The sequence below is a fragment of the Rattus norvegicus genome, chromosome 7, assembly GCF_036323735.1.
Source record: "Rattus norvegicus strain BN/NHsdMcwi chromosome 7, GRCr8, whole genome shotgun sequence".
Classification (NCBI taxonomy): Eukaryota; Metazoa; Chordata; class Mammalia; order Rodentia; family Muridae; genus Rattus; species Rattus norvegicus.
Window position 1 is genome coordinate 12,214,608 of NC_086025.1, and position 18,743 is coordinate 12,233,350.

Consider the following 18,743-nt stretch of genomic DNA (forward strand, 5'->3'; position numbering starts at 1 on the left):
TGATGTAAGAACAATTGGTTTACTTTGGGATACCAATGCACTGGGGCTCGACATGGTCCTCACGCAGGAGGGATGTGAAGAGCCTCAAACAACAGAAATGTACAGCTTAAATAGTCATTTAAGATTACACAGTTTCATTAGCTCAGCTATTTCGGTGCCAAGGATAAAAGGCAGATGTTTCTCATCCTGGAATTCCTGGGATAAGGCCGTAACCACATCAATGCAGCTATTTCAGTACCAAGGACGTCTGACTTGATATATGTTTTCTTTTTTTCTTTTTTTCTTTTCTTTTTTTCGGAGCCGGGGATCGAACCCAGGGCCTTGCTCTTGCTAGGCAATCGCTCTACCACTGAGCAAAATCCCCAACCCCTGATATATGTTTTCTTATCCTGGGGTTCCTAGGACAAGGACCAAGGATTTCTGTCTTGGCAGGTGTTTCTCTTCTCGAGTTCCTAGGACAAGGCTATAGCTATGTCAGCACAGCTGCGTTCAGTATCAAGGACATCTCACTTATATAGTGGTCAGTCAGTTTCCCAGAGATGTTCCCTGTCTTGTTATTGCCCTGCAGTAAATATGTTCTATACCATCTGTTCTTATGGTCCAGCAGCTTCCTAGAGAGTGGGTGGGAATGTGCTTTCTGTACTTTCTGGTCTGTTGTCTAACATCTAGGGGCTAAGCAAGGGCCAGCTTAAAAGATTCTCATTCTTAAGAAATGGCTGCACTAATATTAACTGGGGATCTTTCATTACCCCATTGTCTTTTGTGCCAAGTTCTAATCATGGAACTTCTGAATCTAGGTCCTCTAGGGCAAGAGCTTGGTACTGTTGTCTCGGCACTAATAATTGTACAGCGCTAATTCTCTCTCTAATAAACGTCACCAGCCTATTTAATATATATGGTCCAAAGGTTAGAAGTAACAAAATAATTATTTAGGGCCTCATTAGGGTAGGAACTAGGGTAGTCAACCAAGGGGATCGAGTGAACCAGTCTTCAAACCATCCTCGATTTGTTTCTCTCTCTCTCTGTTTCATGGCTAGTCTCTCCCTCAGCTTGGCCATCGAATCTTTAATCACTCCTGAATGGTCTATATAGAAACTGCATTCTTCTTTTAGGGCTGCACACAAACCTCCTTGCTATAAGAACAGTAGTATAGGCCGTGCCTGTTTTGTAGAACCACCTCAGACAGGCTGGTCAATGATTCTTGTAACTTAGACACAGAGTTCTCTAGGGCCTGGATATCTTCATCTATGGCCATTCTGAGCTGACTGTAATGGGAAGCTTGGGTGGCTAGCGCCGCAGTCCCAGTGCCGATGCCTGTGGCGACTCCCAGTCCCAAGAGTACAGCCAGGGTCATACTGACAGGTTCTCTCTTAAACCTCCGGTAGCCTGTAAGACATTTTTTAAGAATGAACTCTTCAGGATGATAAATTAACCGGGGCACTAACTGTACAAGGACACAAAAGGAGGCGTTTTGACTTAACACGGCCAGAGAAACACAAGTAGTCAAACCTGAATTACAGGCCCACCACCCTTCTGATGGGGCTGGCAGATATCCATGATTAAGACTGAACAACTGGGTGGTGTTACACAGGCTCTGGGGGGAAGCCGGGACCACACCCACGCAGGTCCCTTTCCCTGATACTGCAGAGGTTATTAACCGAGAGCCCTTCTATCTCCAACGACACTTATTGTCAGAACGTTTTAAAGATACATTTGAGTTAGCAAGTCCTACTGCCTCGTAATAGGGGGGTGTTGTTTCATAACATAACCAACAGGACTGGTTATGCCTCTGCCTCCAGGTTGCTGGCATTTAACACTTGATAGGCCAGGGTAACTATGTTCATTAGCTGATCTACAGTACGTGGAGGAGAGGTGGATAGAGGCATTGTAAGTGTCTCAGTCCCTGCAGGGGTCCCTGTCACAGGATCCGGGAGCACTGTAGGTTTGGGCTGAGGTTTGAGAGGCTGCAGAACGAGATTGGGCCCGATGGGGACAGAAACAGGAGCCTATATCTTAAGGTGAATGGAGAATGTGAATCCCTTATCGTAACCAGTCATATAAAAGCGCAATCCCCACAACTTCCCTCTCACCTAACCTTGGGATTCCTGTCCTTTCTTGGTAAATATAATATTTAGGGGTCAGGTCCCTGATGCTATAGAGCTTTGATTAACTGAGATTAGGTCCCAAGAAGACATCAGTTTCCAAAAAAAATCTCCAGTGGTTTTACATGTCCATTGTTTACAAAAGTAATGATCCAGCCCCCCACACCTATGAGCCTCTGACCTACCCGTTGGACGCTACTCTGGTTGAGAGAGACCTTTTCAAAATGGGATGTGAGTCCATAGTTGTTTCTTCATATGTATATCCTGGGATGTCCCATGTATCAAGTCCAGCCATTAAGGAACAAATGTCGGGTGTGAGTGGCGGCCACCATTTCCATAGCGGGGACATTTTACTTTGTTCTCATACTTTATCTCCTATCTGCGAGATGACTTGTCAGGTCAGTTTCTGGGGGACATGGGGGTTTGAACTACTTATCATACTTAGATTGGCTAACAGAAGCAGAAGCAGAAGGACGACACACACGCAATTTGAGGGGGTTCTCCGTCTTTTCCACTCTCCATCCCTCATCTGGAGGATCCGCAGGCTTAACATGGGAGGCATGGATCCAGGTAGGGATTCCTTTGACCTTAACGGCCATAGGAGTGGTCAACAGTACCAGATAGGGTCCTTTCCAGCGAGGCTCAAGGTTGGCAGCTCGATGCTGTCGTACGTAGACTGAGTCTTCAACCTGGACCTGGTGTGGCACCTGCAGGTCTCCGGGTTGATAGGTTTCAGCGAGCTGGTTCCAGACTCTTTTCTGAATAGTCTCTAGGGCCTTTAACCTGCTGTACAAAGGTCGAGAGGAGTGAACTTCAGGTGGGGTGTGGGGATTAAAATTTACTAAAGGTGGATGTTCACCATACATGAGTTCAAAGGGAGTCAGTCCAAACCTGCTGGGGTATTCCTGGCCCTAAATAAGGCAAAGGGCAGGAGGGCTGTCCATTCTGTAATGCCAGTCTCCAAGGACAATTTAGTCATGGTCTCTTTTAGAGTTCTGTTTATCTTTTCTACCCGATCTGATCTTTGGGCTCCGTAAACACAATGTAGCTTCCAATTAAACCCCAGGACCCTGGCCAGTCCTTGCCTTACCTGGGCAACAAACACGGGGCCATTATCAGACCCAATTACCTTGGGGATTCCAAACCGGGGAAAGATTTCTTCTAGAATCTTCTTAGCCACAATCTGAGGTATTTGTAGCCATATCTGGCAGCCTTTACCTCTGTAAAGTCCACCTCCCAGTAGCTGCCAGGGCCTATCTCCTTGTAGCCTGTGACCTTTTGGGATTCTGCTGAGCTGGGCGTTTACCAACTGACAAGGAACACATTTTCTGACTGTCCTGTCGGTCAGTTCCCCCAGCCCGATGATGTAATGGGGGAAGCCTGGACAATAGTGTTTAAGTGTTTGGCACCCAGATGGGTGAGCTGATGCAGCTGTTGCAGATAATCGACAGCCTCTTTCCTTGGGAGGATGTTTTTCCCATCTCCCGTCTCATATATCCCTTGAGGGGAGTGTTGATGGAACCCCAAATCAGCCATTCTCTTGAGGTACTCCTTGGTATACTGAAAGTTAGTCACACATGGCTGAACTGGACAATCAGAAAGGGGAAAAAGGATAACTACGCTTGTTGCTGCTTTTTTACCTTCCTGGTCAGCTAACTGATTTCCCAAGGCCACTGAATTTCTGGCCTTCTGATGTCCAGGGCAATGGATAATGGCCAAATTAAGAGGTCCGTGGACGGCTTCTAAAAGTTCTAGAATTTCTTGTTTATTTTTAATGTCCCTTCCTGCAGAGGTTAAAAGTCCTCTTTGTCTACAGATGGATCCATGTACATGAGCAGTAGCAAAGGCATATCGACTGTCAGTGTAGATGTTGAGCTTTTTTCCTTTTCCCAAGCGCAGGGCCTGGGTCAAGGCTATTAGTTCCGCTTTCTGAGCCGAGGTTCCTTCTGGCAGGCTGCTGACCCAGATGACTTTTTCTCCATCTACCACCGCCTCCCCTGCCACCCTTTTACCTCCATCCAGGCAGCTGCTACCATCTGTGTACCATGTCACTTGGGTGTCCGGCAGGGGTGTATCTCTGAGATCTCGACGTACTCCAGTTTCTTCAGCCAGGACTTCTTGACAGTCGTGAATCACCGTGGCAGCTTCAGGATCAGTCTCAGGCAGCAGAGAGGCGGGGTTGAGGGTGAAAGGAGGTGAGAACCGGACTCTGTCCTCATTTAAAAGGAGGCTCTGGTAGTGAGTCAGTGGGGCATTTGACAGCCAGAGCTCAGGGGGTTGCCTGATGTTGCTTTCAAGTGCAGGGGGTGCTACTACAGCTAGGTGCTGTCCAAAGGTCAGTTTATCAGAGTCTTTCCCCAGCAAGGCTAAAGCCGCTGGCAGGCAGGCCATCCACTAGCCAGAGGATCTAGTTTTTTGGATAAATATGCTATTGGCCTCTTCCAGGGTCCTAATTGTTGAGTTAGAACCCCTCTCGCTATTCCCTTCTTCTCATCTATATATAAGGTGAAAGGCTTAGACACACCTGGTAGTGACAGTGCCGGGGCGTGAGGAGGGCCCTTTTGATAGCATCAAAGGTCTGTTTTGCTCTCTTCCCCATATGACAGGGGCTTTCTCCCTGCTTAGAGGATACAGAGGAGCTGCCGCAGGGCAAATCCCGGTATCCACAGTCTACAGAATCCTGCTGTTCCCAGAGATTCACGCACTTGACGGGGTGTGTGGGGAACGGGGATCTGAGTCACAGTTCTTTTCCTGGCATCTGTCAGCCATCTCTTTCCTGCTTTTAGAATATACCCCAAGTACTTTACCCCTCTCTTGCAGATCTGAGCTTTCTTAGCTGATGCCCTGTATCCAAGCTGGGATAGTTCTCTCAGGAGTAGGTCTGTACTTCTGCGGCACTCGTCCTCAGTTTCCCCTGCCATCATGAGATCATCGACGTACTGCAAGAGAGTTACCTGGGGATTGCTGGTCCAGAAACGAGCCAGATCCTGATGTAACGCCTTATCAAAGAGAATGGGATAATTCTTGAATCCCTGGGGGAGTCTAGTCCATGTCAGTTGTCCATTTAGGCCAGACCCTGGGTCCTTCCACTCGAAGGCAAAGATCTCCTGGCTAGCAGGGTGGAGTTTCAGACAAAAGAAGGCATCTTTAAGGTCTAACACAGTACACCAAACTCGGTTGGGAGGTAGAGAACTCAGCAAGTTATATGGATTTGGCACAGTGGGGTGTATGTCCTGTACTTTCCAATTTACTTCCCTTAAGTCCTGGCCTGGTGTGTAGTCCCCTGTCCCTGGTTTCTTAACAGGCAGCAGGGGGGTGTTCCACGGTGAAGTGCATTTAACTAGTACCCCTAGTTCAAGGAGGTGCTGGATGTGAGGTCGGATGCCAGCTCTTGCCTCCTGACTCATGGGGTACTATCAGACTGCCACAGGAGTGGCAGTGGCTTTAATTCTACCACCACTGGGGGCTGTTGAGCGGCCAGCCCAAGCCCTGCAGTTTCAGCCCAGGCTCCTGGAATCTTATTCATCCAGGTAGTGAGTTCCTGTGGGTAGTTGTCTGGTGGGAGATGGAAAAGTCTATGTTCATCTTCAATTCTTAAAGTCAAAGTAGCAATTAGATCAGGGTAGAGGGTCACAGTGGGCCCTTGAGGAGAGGACGTAATTTGGGCCCTCATTTTGGTTAGCAAGTCCCTCCCCAGGAGGGGAGTGGGACATTCAGGAATGACCAAAAGTGAGTGAGATACCCGGCCAACTCCTAAATCTACCGTTCTTTGGGTAATGATTATTGACTATGGCCAGTAGCTCCCACAACCCATGATTTCCTTTTAGAGAGTGGTCCAGATGGTTGAAGCAAGACAGAATGTATCAACCAGGAACTCCACGGGTTTCCCCTCCACTTCAAGCATTACCCTACGCTTGGGGAGGGGCACCGAGCCCCGTCCCCACTAGTTATCATCTTCTAAGGTTAACACTTTTTTAGGTGGGGGTGTTTCCTTTTTCTTTCTTTTTTTTTTTTTTTTTGGTTCTTTTTTTCGGAGCTGGGGATCGAACCCAGGGCCTTGCGCTTCCTAGGCAAGCGCTCTACCACTGAGCTAAATCCCCAACCCCGTGTTTCCTTTTTCTTGAGACATTTATGAGCCCAATGTCCCTGTTTTTTTTTTTTTTTTTTTTTTTTACAATAAGCACACTGGTACTTTTCCAAAGGTATGTGATTGCCCAGGTCTCTCACTTGCCTACCTTGTCTCTTTCTCTAGTACCACGTTCTCTGTCACTTACCACTGAGGCCAGGGTCTGAGTAAGATTCTTTTCCTGCCTCTTGTCTCTTTCTCTTTCCCTTTTCCTTTTCCTTTTCCTTTCTCTTTTCTTTGCTCCTTCTCCTCTTCTTTCTCTCTCTTATGATACACTTTCTCTGCTTCCTTTACTAATCTCTCAAGTCCATATCCTGTAATCCTTCTAGCCTCTGTAGCTTTTTCTTAATGTCTGGGGCAGATTGTCCTATAAAAGCCATAGCCACCGCGGCCTTTTGTTCCTCTGCGGTGGGATCAAAAGGGGTGTACCTGTGGTAGGCCTCCATGAGGTGCTCCAAGAACACAGAGGGGGGTTCAGTGGGTCCCTGCAGTACCTCTCTTACATTGGCCAAATTGGTGGGGCGTCTTGCTGCCCCTCGGAGACCAGCCACTAGAGCCTGGCGGTAGACTGTCAACCTCTCCCTACCTTCTGGGGTGTTGTAATCCCAATCGGGTCATGAAAGGGGAATCCAAGATCAATAAGGTTTGGTAGCTGGGTCATTTGTCTATCTGGTCCTGGCACATTCTTATGAGCCTCCAGCAAAATCTCCTTTTCCTCTGTAGTGAAGAGAGCCTGTAACAGCTGCTGACAGTCATCCCATGTGGGTTGGTGAGAAAACATAATGGAACTCATAAGGCTGATTAGTTTCTGAGGATCTTCTGAAAAGGGAGGATGATTAAGTTTCCAGTTATAAAGATCAGAGGAGGAGAATGGTCAGTACTGAAGGGGCTGCATCCCCTCACCTGGATCCGTGGGAGGTCCATAAGCACGCAAGGGAAAGACAGAAATTGGGCCAGTAGAGGAGTCAGGAGTGGGTGCCTGCTGGCTGCTCGTTCCCTGGGTAGGACAGGAAGCATCTGCAGGTGGAAGGGTTCAGGAGGTTGGGTAGGTGAGAGGGCAGGGGGAAAAGGAGGAGGAGAATCCAGAAGGAGCAAATCCTCCTGAGCATCAGGATAAACTTTTGGAGGAGCAGGTCAGGACGGCTCCTCCTCAGAAGTTTGGACCACCAGAATCTGTGAGTCCGGCAGTCACCAGGATTGACTAGCCCACGGTTTCACCCAAGGAGGAGGTGTTCGAGTCAACCCCCCCCCCAGACTAGGATGTATGGTTGCTGATCAGGGTGTCCGTGTGGCCTTGGCTGAAAAACAACCTTTTTAACATTCTTTATAGTTTTCATATTGAAAGATCCCAGGGGGAGGGGGCAATAGACTTGAAATGTTGGCCACTCAGAGACGCAGAAATTCTGCCATGGTCCTTTTTTAACTTCCACAGACATATTGTGCGCTCTTGCTCTCACCTCTCCCCAGTGGTCTATGGTGAGACTGAGGGGGTATCAGTGTTATTGCATATTTATTTGAGGACATGGATTATGTCCTGCATGTATCTTATTATATGTAACTCAGGTTGGCTGTGATTCTTACTCCCCTTGCATCATCCTCTCAAATGATTATAGGTTTTATCCTTGGTTTATTTATAGTTTAGCAGGTTTATTTTTAGAAACTGCCATCTGTGATTATGGCGTTGGCAAGACCAAAGTCTATGGCCCTAGACACCTGGTAGGACTTCAGAAAGATGGTGAAGCTGTGTTTTCAGATCAGACTTCCTTCCTGACTGCTACAGTCAGTGTTTTCACTCAGGTCCTTCTTGTACTCAGTGTCCTGAGGAGGTAATCAGTTTCCTCTGATCTCTACTCCAACATCAGTCTGATTTCTGGTGCTTCAGATAGAGAAGGATTTGGTTGGCATACAGTAGAAGAAGCAGTCAAGAGTTTAGTCAAATCGAGGAAGGAAGCAAGTGAGAATATACTCTGAAAAAGAGCCCATCAGGACTGAAGAGATGGCTTAGTGGTTAAGAGCACTGACTACTCTTCCATAGGAGCCAAGTTCAATTCTTACTACACACATAGTGGCCAGAGCATTCTGTAATTCTAGTCCCAGGGGATCTGACACACTTTTCTCTGCAAAGCTTCTGAAATCAGGCATGTATGTGGCGCAAATGCATATATGCTGAAATATCTCCATATTTAAATGAAATAAATAAAACAAAATATAAGAATGCTAAGTCAAGCTGAACAGCTGTGGCTTCCACCCTGACAAGTGTGGGCCTCGTACTGCCTTGTTCCCTAGTGTCTTTCCCTGTGCCTCTTCCAGTGTGGACTCCCTCCACTGGAGTTTCTCACTCCGAGGAGAGTGCTTCCCCCAGAGGTTTATTTCAGCCAGAATTCAGTGTCAAAGTGGCTGTGGAATTGTAAGACTTTGAATGTGCTTTTAATTACTCGTGATGTTGAAAATTTACTGGGGGAAAGGGAAACAGCATTTTGTGTAAAATCCCCTGGGGAGGAAGTCATGAGGCTGCTTTATTTTGATCTCTCTGTCATGGACCCCTAGCCTCCATAGTCCTCATTTCTTGTTTGGGAGACCCTGAGTTGACCAGTCTGGACTTCTCCACTGACCTCTGCCCATATTTTTCTGTATTAACCGTCAATCAGTTACCCTTACACTCTGTTTCAGGACTTTGAACTTGCTTTTATCTGTCAACCTTTGAGATGACGCACCCATTGTTCTTTATATCCTGGTTTTGGGGGGGACTGTTGGCTCCTTTAACTTGTCTAATAATGGGGAGCAAGACGGTGGGAGTGTTCAGTGATTGTTAAGTCCAAGAAATGGTGATCTAGGGTTTCTGGACAATATACCCTCCCGGTAATGTCAATGCCCCATGTCCTGCTGGGAAGACAATTCATTCCAGGCTTGTTCTTTCTTAACCTGTACCCCCTCTGCTCATAGCCTTTCAGTCTGGCTCCTTTCCTCCACACAAACACTCTGAACTCTGACCCTTTAGCTGCCAGGCGTGTTCTCCCAGCCAGGACATTTATCTCTTCAGTCTGACCATGACTGGATTCTCAGGTCTAGTTCGGAATTGTTTCTGTCCAGGATCTGAGCTGCTAGGGGATAGGACTAAACTCTGCAAGACCGGAGTTGGTGAGCATAGGCATTCCAGAGACAGGTCTGCAGTTCTGCAGTGAGAAATTCTGCATGCTGCACCCCCACCATCGAGATGTGCAGAGAACCTTCAGAGACACTCAGAGAATGTCCTGTCCTGAATGAGGCATCCTGGCACCCGTGCTTCCTGCTTATCAGCAGGATGTTGGTCTTCAAAGAGAGGGGTTCCTGGAGATTTGATGGCCCAGAGTTACCTTCGCTCTTAACTCAGAGGTGGTGCATCCTAAGATTAGATCATCTGCCTCTGTGGATGTCTGTTGCCCTGAGTCCCTCCCTTTCTGTGCAATCCGGCCCTGCCCAACTAGTTTTGGCCTGCTGCTCAGCCAGGACGGAAGTGGCTGAGCCTCGGAGGGCTTGATTGGTTCAGTCCAGCCCAACCCAGCCTCCCACACAGCTCTCTGCAGTTAAGAAGCAGCAGATAAATGCGTTTTTGCAGGAGTGGGGAGAAGGTCTTAGAGGAAAGGCTGCTCCTGAGATAAGGTACCCGCTGAGGGTGAGGCAAGACAGGGTCGTGACTCTGAGCAGGATGAGGTTATCAGCGTCGGGATGACCCATGGATCCAACTCGCACAAGTGACCCTGTAACTGTCTGTGCTTCAGGCAGGGCCATTGCAGACTTTCAGCAACTCTTGTCTCTGTGTTACCCCCCTCTTTCTCTCTCGTATTTGGTCTCCTCCTGCATCTCCTTCCTGTTCCCTGCTCTGCTCCCAAATCCACACAGTGTCTGGCCAATGCTCAGAATTCTGAAGATTTCCAGGTTCCTCTTCCACACCTCAGAATCTCATCCTGTGTCTGTCTCCTCAGCAGGATGCCGTGGCTAACTGTGTCTGGGCTGGACCTAGGCTCTGTGGTGACCTCGACATGGCATCTTCTGCTGCTTGGAGCCGCTTCTTGGATTTTGGCCAGAATTCTTGCCTGGACTTACTCGTTCTGTGAGAACTGCTCCCGCCTCAGATGTTTCCCTCAGTCCCCTAAAAGAAACTGGTTTTTGGGCCACTTGGGCGTGGTAAGTATGGCGGCAGATAGGCTTGGGTATCGGGGCTTTGTGTTCCTTAGAACTCAGAAAATGTCTGGAGCCTGAAGCACGCAAAAGGCAGGAAAACAAAGTGGCCCCTCTCTCCTTATCACACCCCACGTCCACTTGCCTGTCTGTCAAACCTGGGCTCAGCAGCCTTTCACTTTGCCTTACCTGGCACCAGCCCCACTGTGGGTTTCACTCTCACCAGGACTGGGATTTCCCTGAATTCTTGGATGCTTGTCCTATCCAGCGGTTCCTGTGGTGAACAGCACAGAGCAGTGGTGTCGTTGGTATATTGATTGTCATTGTTGGATTTGAGGTCTTCCTTCAGTAAGTCTAAGGTCTTGCCTCCTGTCTGGCTCATCTCTCTTGCTTTCCGATCAGCGTCTGTATCTCTCTGAGTTGCTACTTGCCCTGTAGGATTCAGCTGTGATTCCTAACCTCTGCCTACTCTTTTGGGGGCAGAAGAGTGATTGTATTTTACCCCCTTTCAACTTCTTGGCCACTCTCCTTTCTTATCTTGCTCTCTGTCCTGAAGTTGCATTTGTGGGCTCCATTATGCAATTTAGGTAGCAGGTGAACATTGTGTAAGGTGGGTAGTGATTACCTGAAGTGCCTAGAGTTTGTGCATGCTAAGCAATGACTCTATTCCAAAGCCACATCGCTGCATGACCATTTTCTCTCTGGTCTCATAATGACTACACTTTCTGGGGAGGCGGTGGTTCCTTCTCAGCCCACTTCCTGGTCACCAGATTCCCCTGCTCCATGCTGTACTGGCTTTTTGTTGCAGAACACATCTTTTTTTTATTCCATCATTATTAACTTGAGTATTTCTTATTTACATTTGATTGTTATTCCCCTTCCCGGTTTCCCCGACAACATCCCCCTAACCTTTCCCTCTCCCCTTCTATATGGGTGTTCCCCTCCGTATCCTCCCCCCATTACCGCCCTCCACCCAACAATCACGTTCACTGGGGGTTCAGTCTTGGCAGGACCCAGGGCTTCCCCTTCCCTGATGATCTTACTAGGATATTCATTGCTACCTATGAGGTCAGAGTCCAGGGTCAGTCCGTGTATAGTCTTTAGGTAGTGGCTTAGTCCCTGGAAGCTCTGGTTGGTTGGCATTGTTGTTTATATGGGGTCTCGAGCCCATTAAAGCTCTTTCAGTCCTTTCTCTGTATCCTTCAACGGGGGTCCCAATCTTAGTTCAGTGGTTTGCTGCTGGCATTCGCCTATGTATTTGCCGTATTCTGGCTGTGTCTCTCAGGAGAGATCTACATCTGGTTCCTGTCAGCCTGCACTTTTTTCTTCATCCATCTTGTCTAATTGGGTGGCTGTATATGTATGGGCCACATGTGGGGCAGGCTCTGAATGGGTGTTCCTTCTGTGTCTGTTTTAATCTTTGCCTCTCTATTCCCTGCCAAGGGTATTCTTGTTCCCCTTTTAAAGAAGGAGTGAAGCATTCACATTTTGGTCATCCTTCTTGAGTTTCATGTGTTCTGTGCATCTAGGGTAATTCAAGCATTTGGGCTAATAGCCACTTATCAATGAGTGCATACCATGTGTATTGACTGTGATTGGGTTACCTCACTCAGGATGATATTTTCCATCCATTCGCCTATGAATTTCATAAAGTCATTGTTTTTGATAGCTGAATAATATTCCATTGTGTAGATGTACCACATTTTCTGTATCCATTCCTCTGTTGAAGGGCATCTGGGTTCTTTCCAGCTTCTGGCTATTATAAATAAGGCTGTTATGAACATAGTGGAGTGTGTGTCTTTGTTATATGTTGGGGCATCTTTTGGGTATATGCCCAAGAGAGGTATAGCTGGGTCCTCAGGTAATTCAATGTCCAATTTTCTGAAGAACCTCCAGACTGATTTCCAGAATGGTTGTACCAGTCTGCAATCCCACCAACAATGGAGGAGTGTTCCTCTTTCTCCACATCCTCACCAGAATTTGCTGTCACCTGAGTTTTTGATCTTAGCCATTCTCACTGGTGTGAGGTGAAATCTCAGGGTTGTTTTGATTTGCCTTTACCTTATGACTAAGATGTTGAATGTTTCTTTAGGTGTTTCTCAGCCATTCAGCATTCCTCAGCTGTGAATTCTTTGTTTAGCTCTGAACCCCATTTTTTAATAGGGTTATTTTTCTCCCTGCAGTCTAACTTCTTGAGTTCTTCATCTATTTTGGATATAAATCCTCTATCAGTTGTAGTATTGGTAAAGATCTTTTCCCAATCTGTTGGTTGTCATTTTGTCCTAACAACAGTGTCCTTTGCCTTACATAAGCTTTGCAGTTTCATGAGATCCCATTTGTCGATTCTTGATCTTAGAGGTTAAGGCATTGGTGTTTTGTTCAGGAAATTTTCTCCAGTGCCCATGTGTTCGAGATGCTTCCCCACTTTTTCCTCTGCTAGTTTGAGTGTATCTGGTTTGATGTGGAGGTCCTTGATCCACTTGGACTTAAGCTTTGTACAGGGTGATAAGCATGGATCGATCTGCATTCTTCTGCATGCTGACCTCCAGTTGAACCAGCACCATTTGCAGAAAATGCTACCTTTTTTCCATTGGATGGCTTTGGCTCCTTTGTCAAAAATCAAGTGACCATAGGTGTGTGGGTTTATTTCTTGGTCTTCAATTCTATTCCACTGGTCTATCTGTCTGTCCCTGTACCAATATCATGCAGTTTTTATCACTATTGCTCTGTAATACTGCTTGAGTTCAGGAATAGTGATTCTCCCAGAAGTCCTTTTATTGTTGAGGATAGTTTTAGCTATCCTGGGTTTTTTGTTATTCCAGATGAATTTGCAGATTGTTCTGTCTAACTCTCTGAAGAATTGGATTGGTATTTTGATGGGGATTGCATTGAATCTGTAGATCGCTTTTGGTAAAATGGCCATTTTTACTATATTAATCCTGCCAATCCATGAGCTTGGGAGATCTGTCCATCTTCTGAAGTCTTCTTCAATTTCTTTCTTCAGAGGCTTGAAGTTCTTATCATACAAATCTTTCACTTGCTTGGTTAAAGTCACACCGAGGTATTTTATATTATTCGGGACTATTATGAAGGGTGTCGTTTCCCTAATTTCTTTCTCGGCTTGTTTCTCTTTTGTGTAGAGGAAGGCTACTGTTTTATTTGAATTAATTTTATACTCAGCCACTTTGCTGAAGGTGTTTATCAGGTTTAGTAGTTCTCTGGTGGAACTTTTGGGATCACTGAAATATACTATCATATCATCTGCCAATAGTGATATTTTGACTTCTTCTTTTCCAGTCTGTATCCCTTGATCTCCTTTTGTTGTCTGATTGCTCTGGCTAGAACTTCAAGAACTATATTGAATAAGTAGGGAGAGAGTGGGCAGCCTTGTCTAGTCCCTGATTCTAGTGGGATTGCCTCAAGTTTCTCTCCATTTAGTTTAATGTTAGCTACTGGTTTGCTGTATATGGCTTTTACTATGTTTAGGTATGGGCCTTGAATTCCTATTCTTTCCAGGACTTTTATCATGAAGGGGTGTTTAATTTTGTTAAATGCTTTCTCAGCATCTAATGACATGATCATGTGGTTTTGTTCTTTCGGTTTGTTTATATAATGGATTATGTTGATGGTTTTCTGTATATTAAATCATCCCTGTATGCCTGGGATGAAGCCTACTTGATCATGGTGGATGATTGTTTTGAGTGCTCTTGGATTCGGTTTGGCAGAATTTTTTTGAGTATTTTTGCGTTGATATTCATAAGGGAAATTGGTCTGAAGTTCTCTTTCTTTGTTGGGTCTTCGTGTGGTTTAGGTATAAGAGTAATTGTGGCTTCCTAGAAGGTATTCGGTAGTGCTCCATCTGTTTCAATTTTGTGGAATAGCTTGGATAGTATTGGTTTGAGGTCTTCTATGAAGGTCTGATAGAATTCTGCACTGAACCCATCTGGACCTGGGCTCTTTTTGGTTGGGAGACCTTTAATGACTGCTTCTATTTCCTTAGGAGTTATGGGGTTGTTTAAATGGTTTATATGTTCCTGATTTAACTTTGGTACCTGGTATCTGTCTAGGAAATTGTCCATTTCCTCCAGATTTTCAAGTTTTTTTGAATATAGGCTTTTGTAGTAGGATCTGATGATTTTTTTTGAATTTCCTCTGATTGTGTAGTTATGTCTCCCTTTTCATTTCTTTCTTTCTTTCTTTTTTTTTTTGGTTCTTTTTTTCGGAGCTGGGGACCGAACCCAGGGCCTTGCGTTTGCTAGGCAAGCGCTCTACCACTGAGCTAAATCCCCAACCCTCACTTTTCATTTCTGATTTTGTTAATTTGGACACACTCTCTGTGTCCTCTCGTTAGTCTGGCTAAGGGTTTATCTATCTTGTTGATTTTCTCAAAGAACCAACTTTTGGTTCTGTTGATTCTTTGTATGGTCCTTTCTGTTTCTACTTGGTTGATTTCCGCTGCCTTGGTTGATTATTTCCTGCCTTCTACTCCTCCTGAGTGCATTTGCTTCTCTTTATTCTAGAGCTTTTAGGTGTGCTGTCAAGCTGCTGACATATGCTCTCTCCTGTTTCTTTCTGCAGGCACTCAGAGCTATGAGTTTTCCTCTTAGCACAGCTTTCATTGTGTCCTATAAGTTTGGGTATGTTGTACCTTCATTTTCATTAAATTCTAAGAAGTCTTTAATTTCTTTATTTCTTCCTTGACCAGGTTATCATTCAGTAGAGCATTGTTCAACTTCCATGTATATGTGAGTGTTCTTCCCTTCGTTATTGACCACCAGCTTTAGCCCGTGGTGGTCTGATAGGATGTATGGGATTATTTCTATCTTTCTGTATCTGTGGAAGCCTGTTTTATGACCAATTATATGGTCAATTTTGGAGAAAGTTCCATGAGGTAGTGAGAAGAAGGTACATCCTTTTGTTTTAGGATAGAATGTTCTATAACTATCTGCTAAGTCCATTTGTTTCATGACTTCTCTTAGTCTATGTCTCTGTTTAATTTCTGTTTCCATGATCTGTCCACTGATGAGAGTAGGGTGTTGAAATCTCCTACTATTATTGTGTGAGGTGCAATGTGTGCTTTGAACTTTAGTAAGGTTTCTTTTATGCATGTAGGGTGCCCTTGTATTTGGAGCATAGATATTTAGGATTGAGAGTTCATCTCTGTGGATTTTTCCTTTGATGAATATGAAGTGTCCTTCCTTATCTTTTTTGATGACTTTTAGTGTAAAATTGATTTTATTCGATATTAGAATGACTACTCCAGCTTGCTTCTTCAGACTATTTGCTTGGAAAGTTGTTTTCCAGCCTTTCACTCTGAGGTAGTGTCTGTCTTTGTCTCTGAGGTGTGTTTCTCGTAGGCAGCAGAATGCAGGGTCCTCATTGCATATCCAGTTTGTTAATCTATGTCTTTTTAATGGGTGGTTGAGACCATTGATGTTGAGAGATATTAAGGAATAGTGATTATTGCTTCCAGTTATATTCATATTTGGATGTGAGATTATGTTTGTGTGCGTTTCTTCTTTCTGTTTTGTTGCCAAGACGATTAGTTTCTTGCTTTTTCTAGCTTGTAGCTTGCCTCCTTATGTTGGGCTTTACCATTTATTATCCTCTGTAGCGCTGGATTTGTAGAAAGATATTATGTAAATTTGGTTTTGTCATAGAATATCTTGGTTTCTACATCTATGTTAATTGAGAGTTTTGCTGGATACAGTATCCTGGTCTGTCATTTGTGTTCTCTTAGGGTTTGTATGACATCTATCCAGTATCTTCTGGCTTTCATAGTCTCTGGTGAGAAGTCTGGTGTGATTCTGATAGGTCTGCCTTTATATGTTACTTGACCTTTTTCCCTGACTGCTTTTAATATTCTTTCTTTCTTTTGTGCATTTGGTGTTTTGACTATTATGTGATGGGAGGAATTTCTTTTCTGGTCCAATCTATTTGGAATTCTGTAGGCTTCTTGTATGCCTATGGGTATCTCTTTTTTTAGGTTAGGGAAGTTTTCTTCTATGATTTTGTTGAAGATATTTACTGGTCCTTTGAGCTGGGAGTCTTCACTCTCTTCTATACCTATTATCCTTAGGTTTGATCTTCTCATTGAGTCCTGGATTTCCTGTGTGTTTTGGACCAGTAGCTTTTTCCGTTTTACATTATCTTTTACAGTTGTGTCAATGATTTCTATGGAATCTTCTGCTCCTGAGATTCTCTCTTCTATGTTTTGTATTCTGTTGGTGATGCTTGTATCTACCGCTCCTTGTCTCTTCCTTTGGTTTTCTATATTCAGGGTTGTTTCCCTTGTGCTTTCTTTATTGCGTCTACTTCCATTTTTAATTCCTTCACCTGTTTTTTTTTTTTCCTGTAATTCTTTCAGGGATTTTTGTGATTCCTCTCTATAGGCTTCTACTTGTTTATTTATATTTTCCTCCGTTTCTCTAAGGGAGTTCTTCATGTCTTTCTTGAAGTCCTCTAGCATCATGATCAAATGTGATTTTAAATCTATGTCTTGCTTCTCTGGTGTTTTTGGATATTCAGTGTTTGCTTTGGTGGGAGAATTGGGCTCCGATGATGCCATGTACTCTTGGTTTCTGTTGCTTGGGTTCCTGTGCTTGCCTCTTGCCATAGGGTTGTCTCTGGTGTTACCTTGTTCTGCTATTTCTGACAGTGGCTAGACTTTACTATAGGCCTGTGTGTCAGGAGTGCTATAGACCTGTTTTCCTGTTTTCTTTCAGCCAGTTATGGGAACAAAGTGTTCTGCTTTCAGGCGTGTAGTCTTTCCTGTCTACTGGTCTTCAGCTGTTCCTGTGGGCCTGTGTCCTTAGTCCACCAGGCAGTTCTCTTGGAGCAGAAAAGTTGGTCTTACCTGTGGTCCCGTAGTTGAAGTTGCTTGTGTGTGTGTGGGGGGGCTGCGTTTGAGCTCTCTGTGAGGGAGGCAACCAGGAGGGCCTGTGCCACTTTTTCCTGGGGCCCCCCGTGCACTGGGGTCCCAGATGGTGTTAGGTATTTTCCGCTGGAGTCAGAAATGTGGGCAGAGTGTAGTCTCTTCTGGCTTCCCAGGCGTGTCTGCCCCTCTGAAGGTTTAGTTCTCCCTCCCATGGGTTTTGGGTGTAGAGAGCTGTTGACTGGCTCCCTTCAGGTCCTCTGGTGTCTGGGCCGCAGGGGACCTGCCGCTAGAGTGCCCCTATCTTCCAGTTCCCAGAGGCCCTATACAGTTTCCTCTTGGGCCAGGGATGTGGGCAGGGGTGGGCAATATTGGTGGTCTCTCCCACTCTGCGGTCTCAGGAGTGCTCACCTGTCCGGGTGGTGAGTTCTCTCTCCCAAGGGATTTGGGGGAGCAGTGAGCTGTGGCCTGGATCATCGAGGTTGGGGCTCAAGCTAGAAACCAGAAGTGTCCGGTCCCAGATGACTTTTGCCTCTGTGTGTCCTGAGTCCACCAGGCAGGTTGCTTGGAGCAGAAAAGTTGGTCTTACCTGTGGTCCTGCAGCTGAAGTTGCTCGTGGGGGGCTGCTTTTGATCTCTCCGCGACGGCGGCAACCAGGAGGGCCTGTGCGGCCTTTTCCTGCCCCCCCACCATGCACTGGGGTCCCAGATGGCATTAGGTGTTTTCCTGTGGAGTCAGAAATGTGGGCAGAGTGTGGTCTCTTCTGGCTTCCCAGGCGTGTCTGCCCCTTTGAAGGTTTAGCTCTCCTCCCACGGGATTTGGGTGCAGAGAGCTGTTGGCCGGGTCCCTTCAGGTTCGGGCCGCAGAACCACATCTTATGATTCCATATCAGTCATAACATAGATTTCACCACCAATGCCATTCATTCAAGTACTGCTTCTCTCAGCAGAATCCTCTTTCTTACCAACATCCTCACTTCTCCCTTCTCCTCCCATTTCTTCTCAGCCTCCTCATCCTTTGTTCATACTACCCTATCAGCTTCCTGATGGACCCCTTTCATCTTCCCATTGGTTCAGATTCCCATCAAGATCCAAAGTCTGAGGTTCTTGGAAATTCATTTTTTTTCCTTCAGCCATTTGGAAAATTGTTGGCTTTTGATTACCCCAAACTTCCATGTTTTTTGTTGTGTCATCCACAGTGATATGTAGATTCAGGTGACTTGTCAGCTCCCATTCATATACCTCCAACATGGCTCTTTGTGTACTGAGACACCAGTTGTTTGCGACTGCTTCTCCTCCTCCTCCTCCTCCTCCCCCTTCTCCCTCTCCTTCTTCTTCCTCTCCTCCTCCTTCTCCTTCTCCTTCTCCTCTTCCTCCTCCTCCTCCTTCTTCTTCTTGTTCTTCCTTGTTTTTTTGAGACATGGTTTGTATGTGTTTCTCTTGCAACTTGTTCTGTAGTCCAGGATGAAATTACACTCACAGAG

General features: G+C 45.7%; 1 protein-coding gene across 2 annotated transcripts in view; it reads left to right on the forward strand.

The window, feature by feature from the left end:
• The first annotated feature begins 8,477 nt into the window (after positions 1-8,477).
• Cyp4f37 (cytochrome P450, family 4, subfamily f, polypeptide 37) overlaps positions 8,478-18,743 on the forward strand; it is a 39,297-nt gene continuing 29,031 nt past the window's right edge. Inside the window, exons 1-2 of one of the 2 annotated variants that reach the window (XM_039080045.2) lie at positions 8,478-9,867; positions 10,191-10,392. In XM_039080045.2, the coding sequence (XP_038935973.1) occupies positions 10,195-10,392 (198 nt within the window). In that variant the 5' untranslated portion in view covers positions 8,478-9,867; positions 10,191-10,194. Of the gene's footprint in view, positions 9,868-10,190; positions 10,393-18,743 lie in introns of those variants that run through there. The other variant, XM_039080046.2, reaches the window with a different exon arrangement.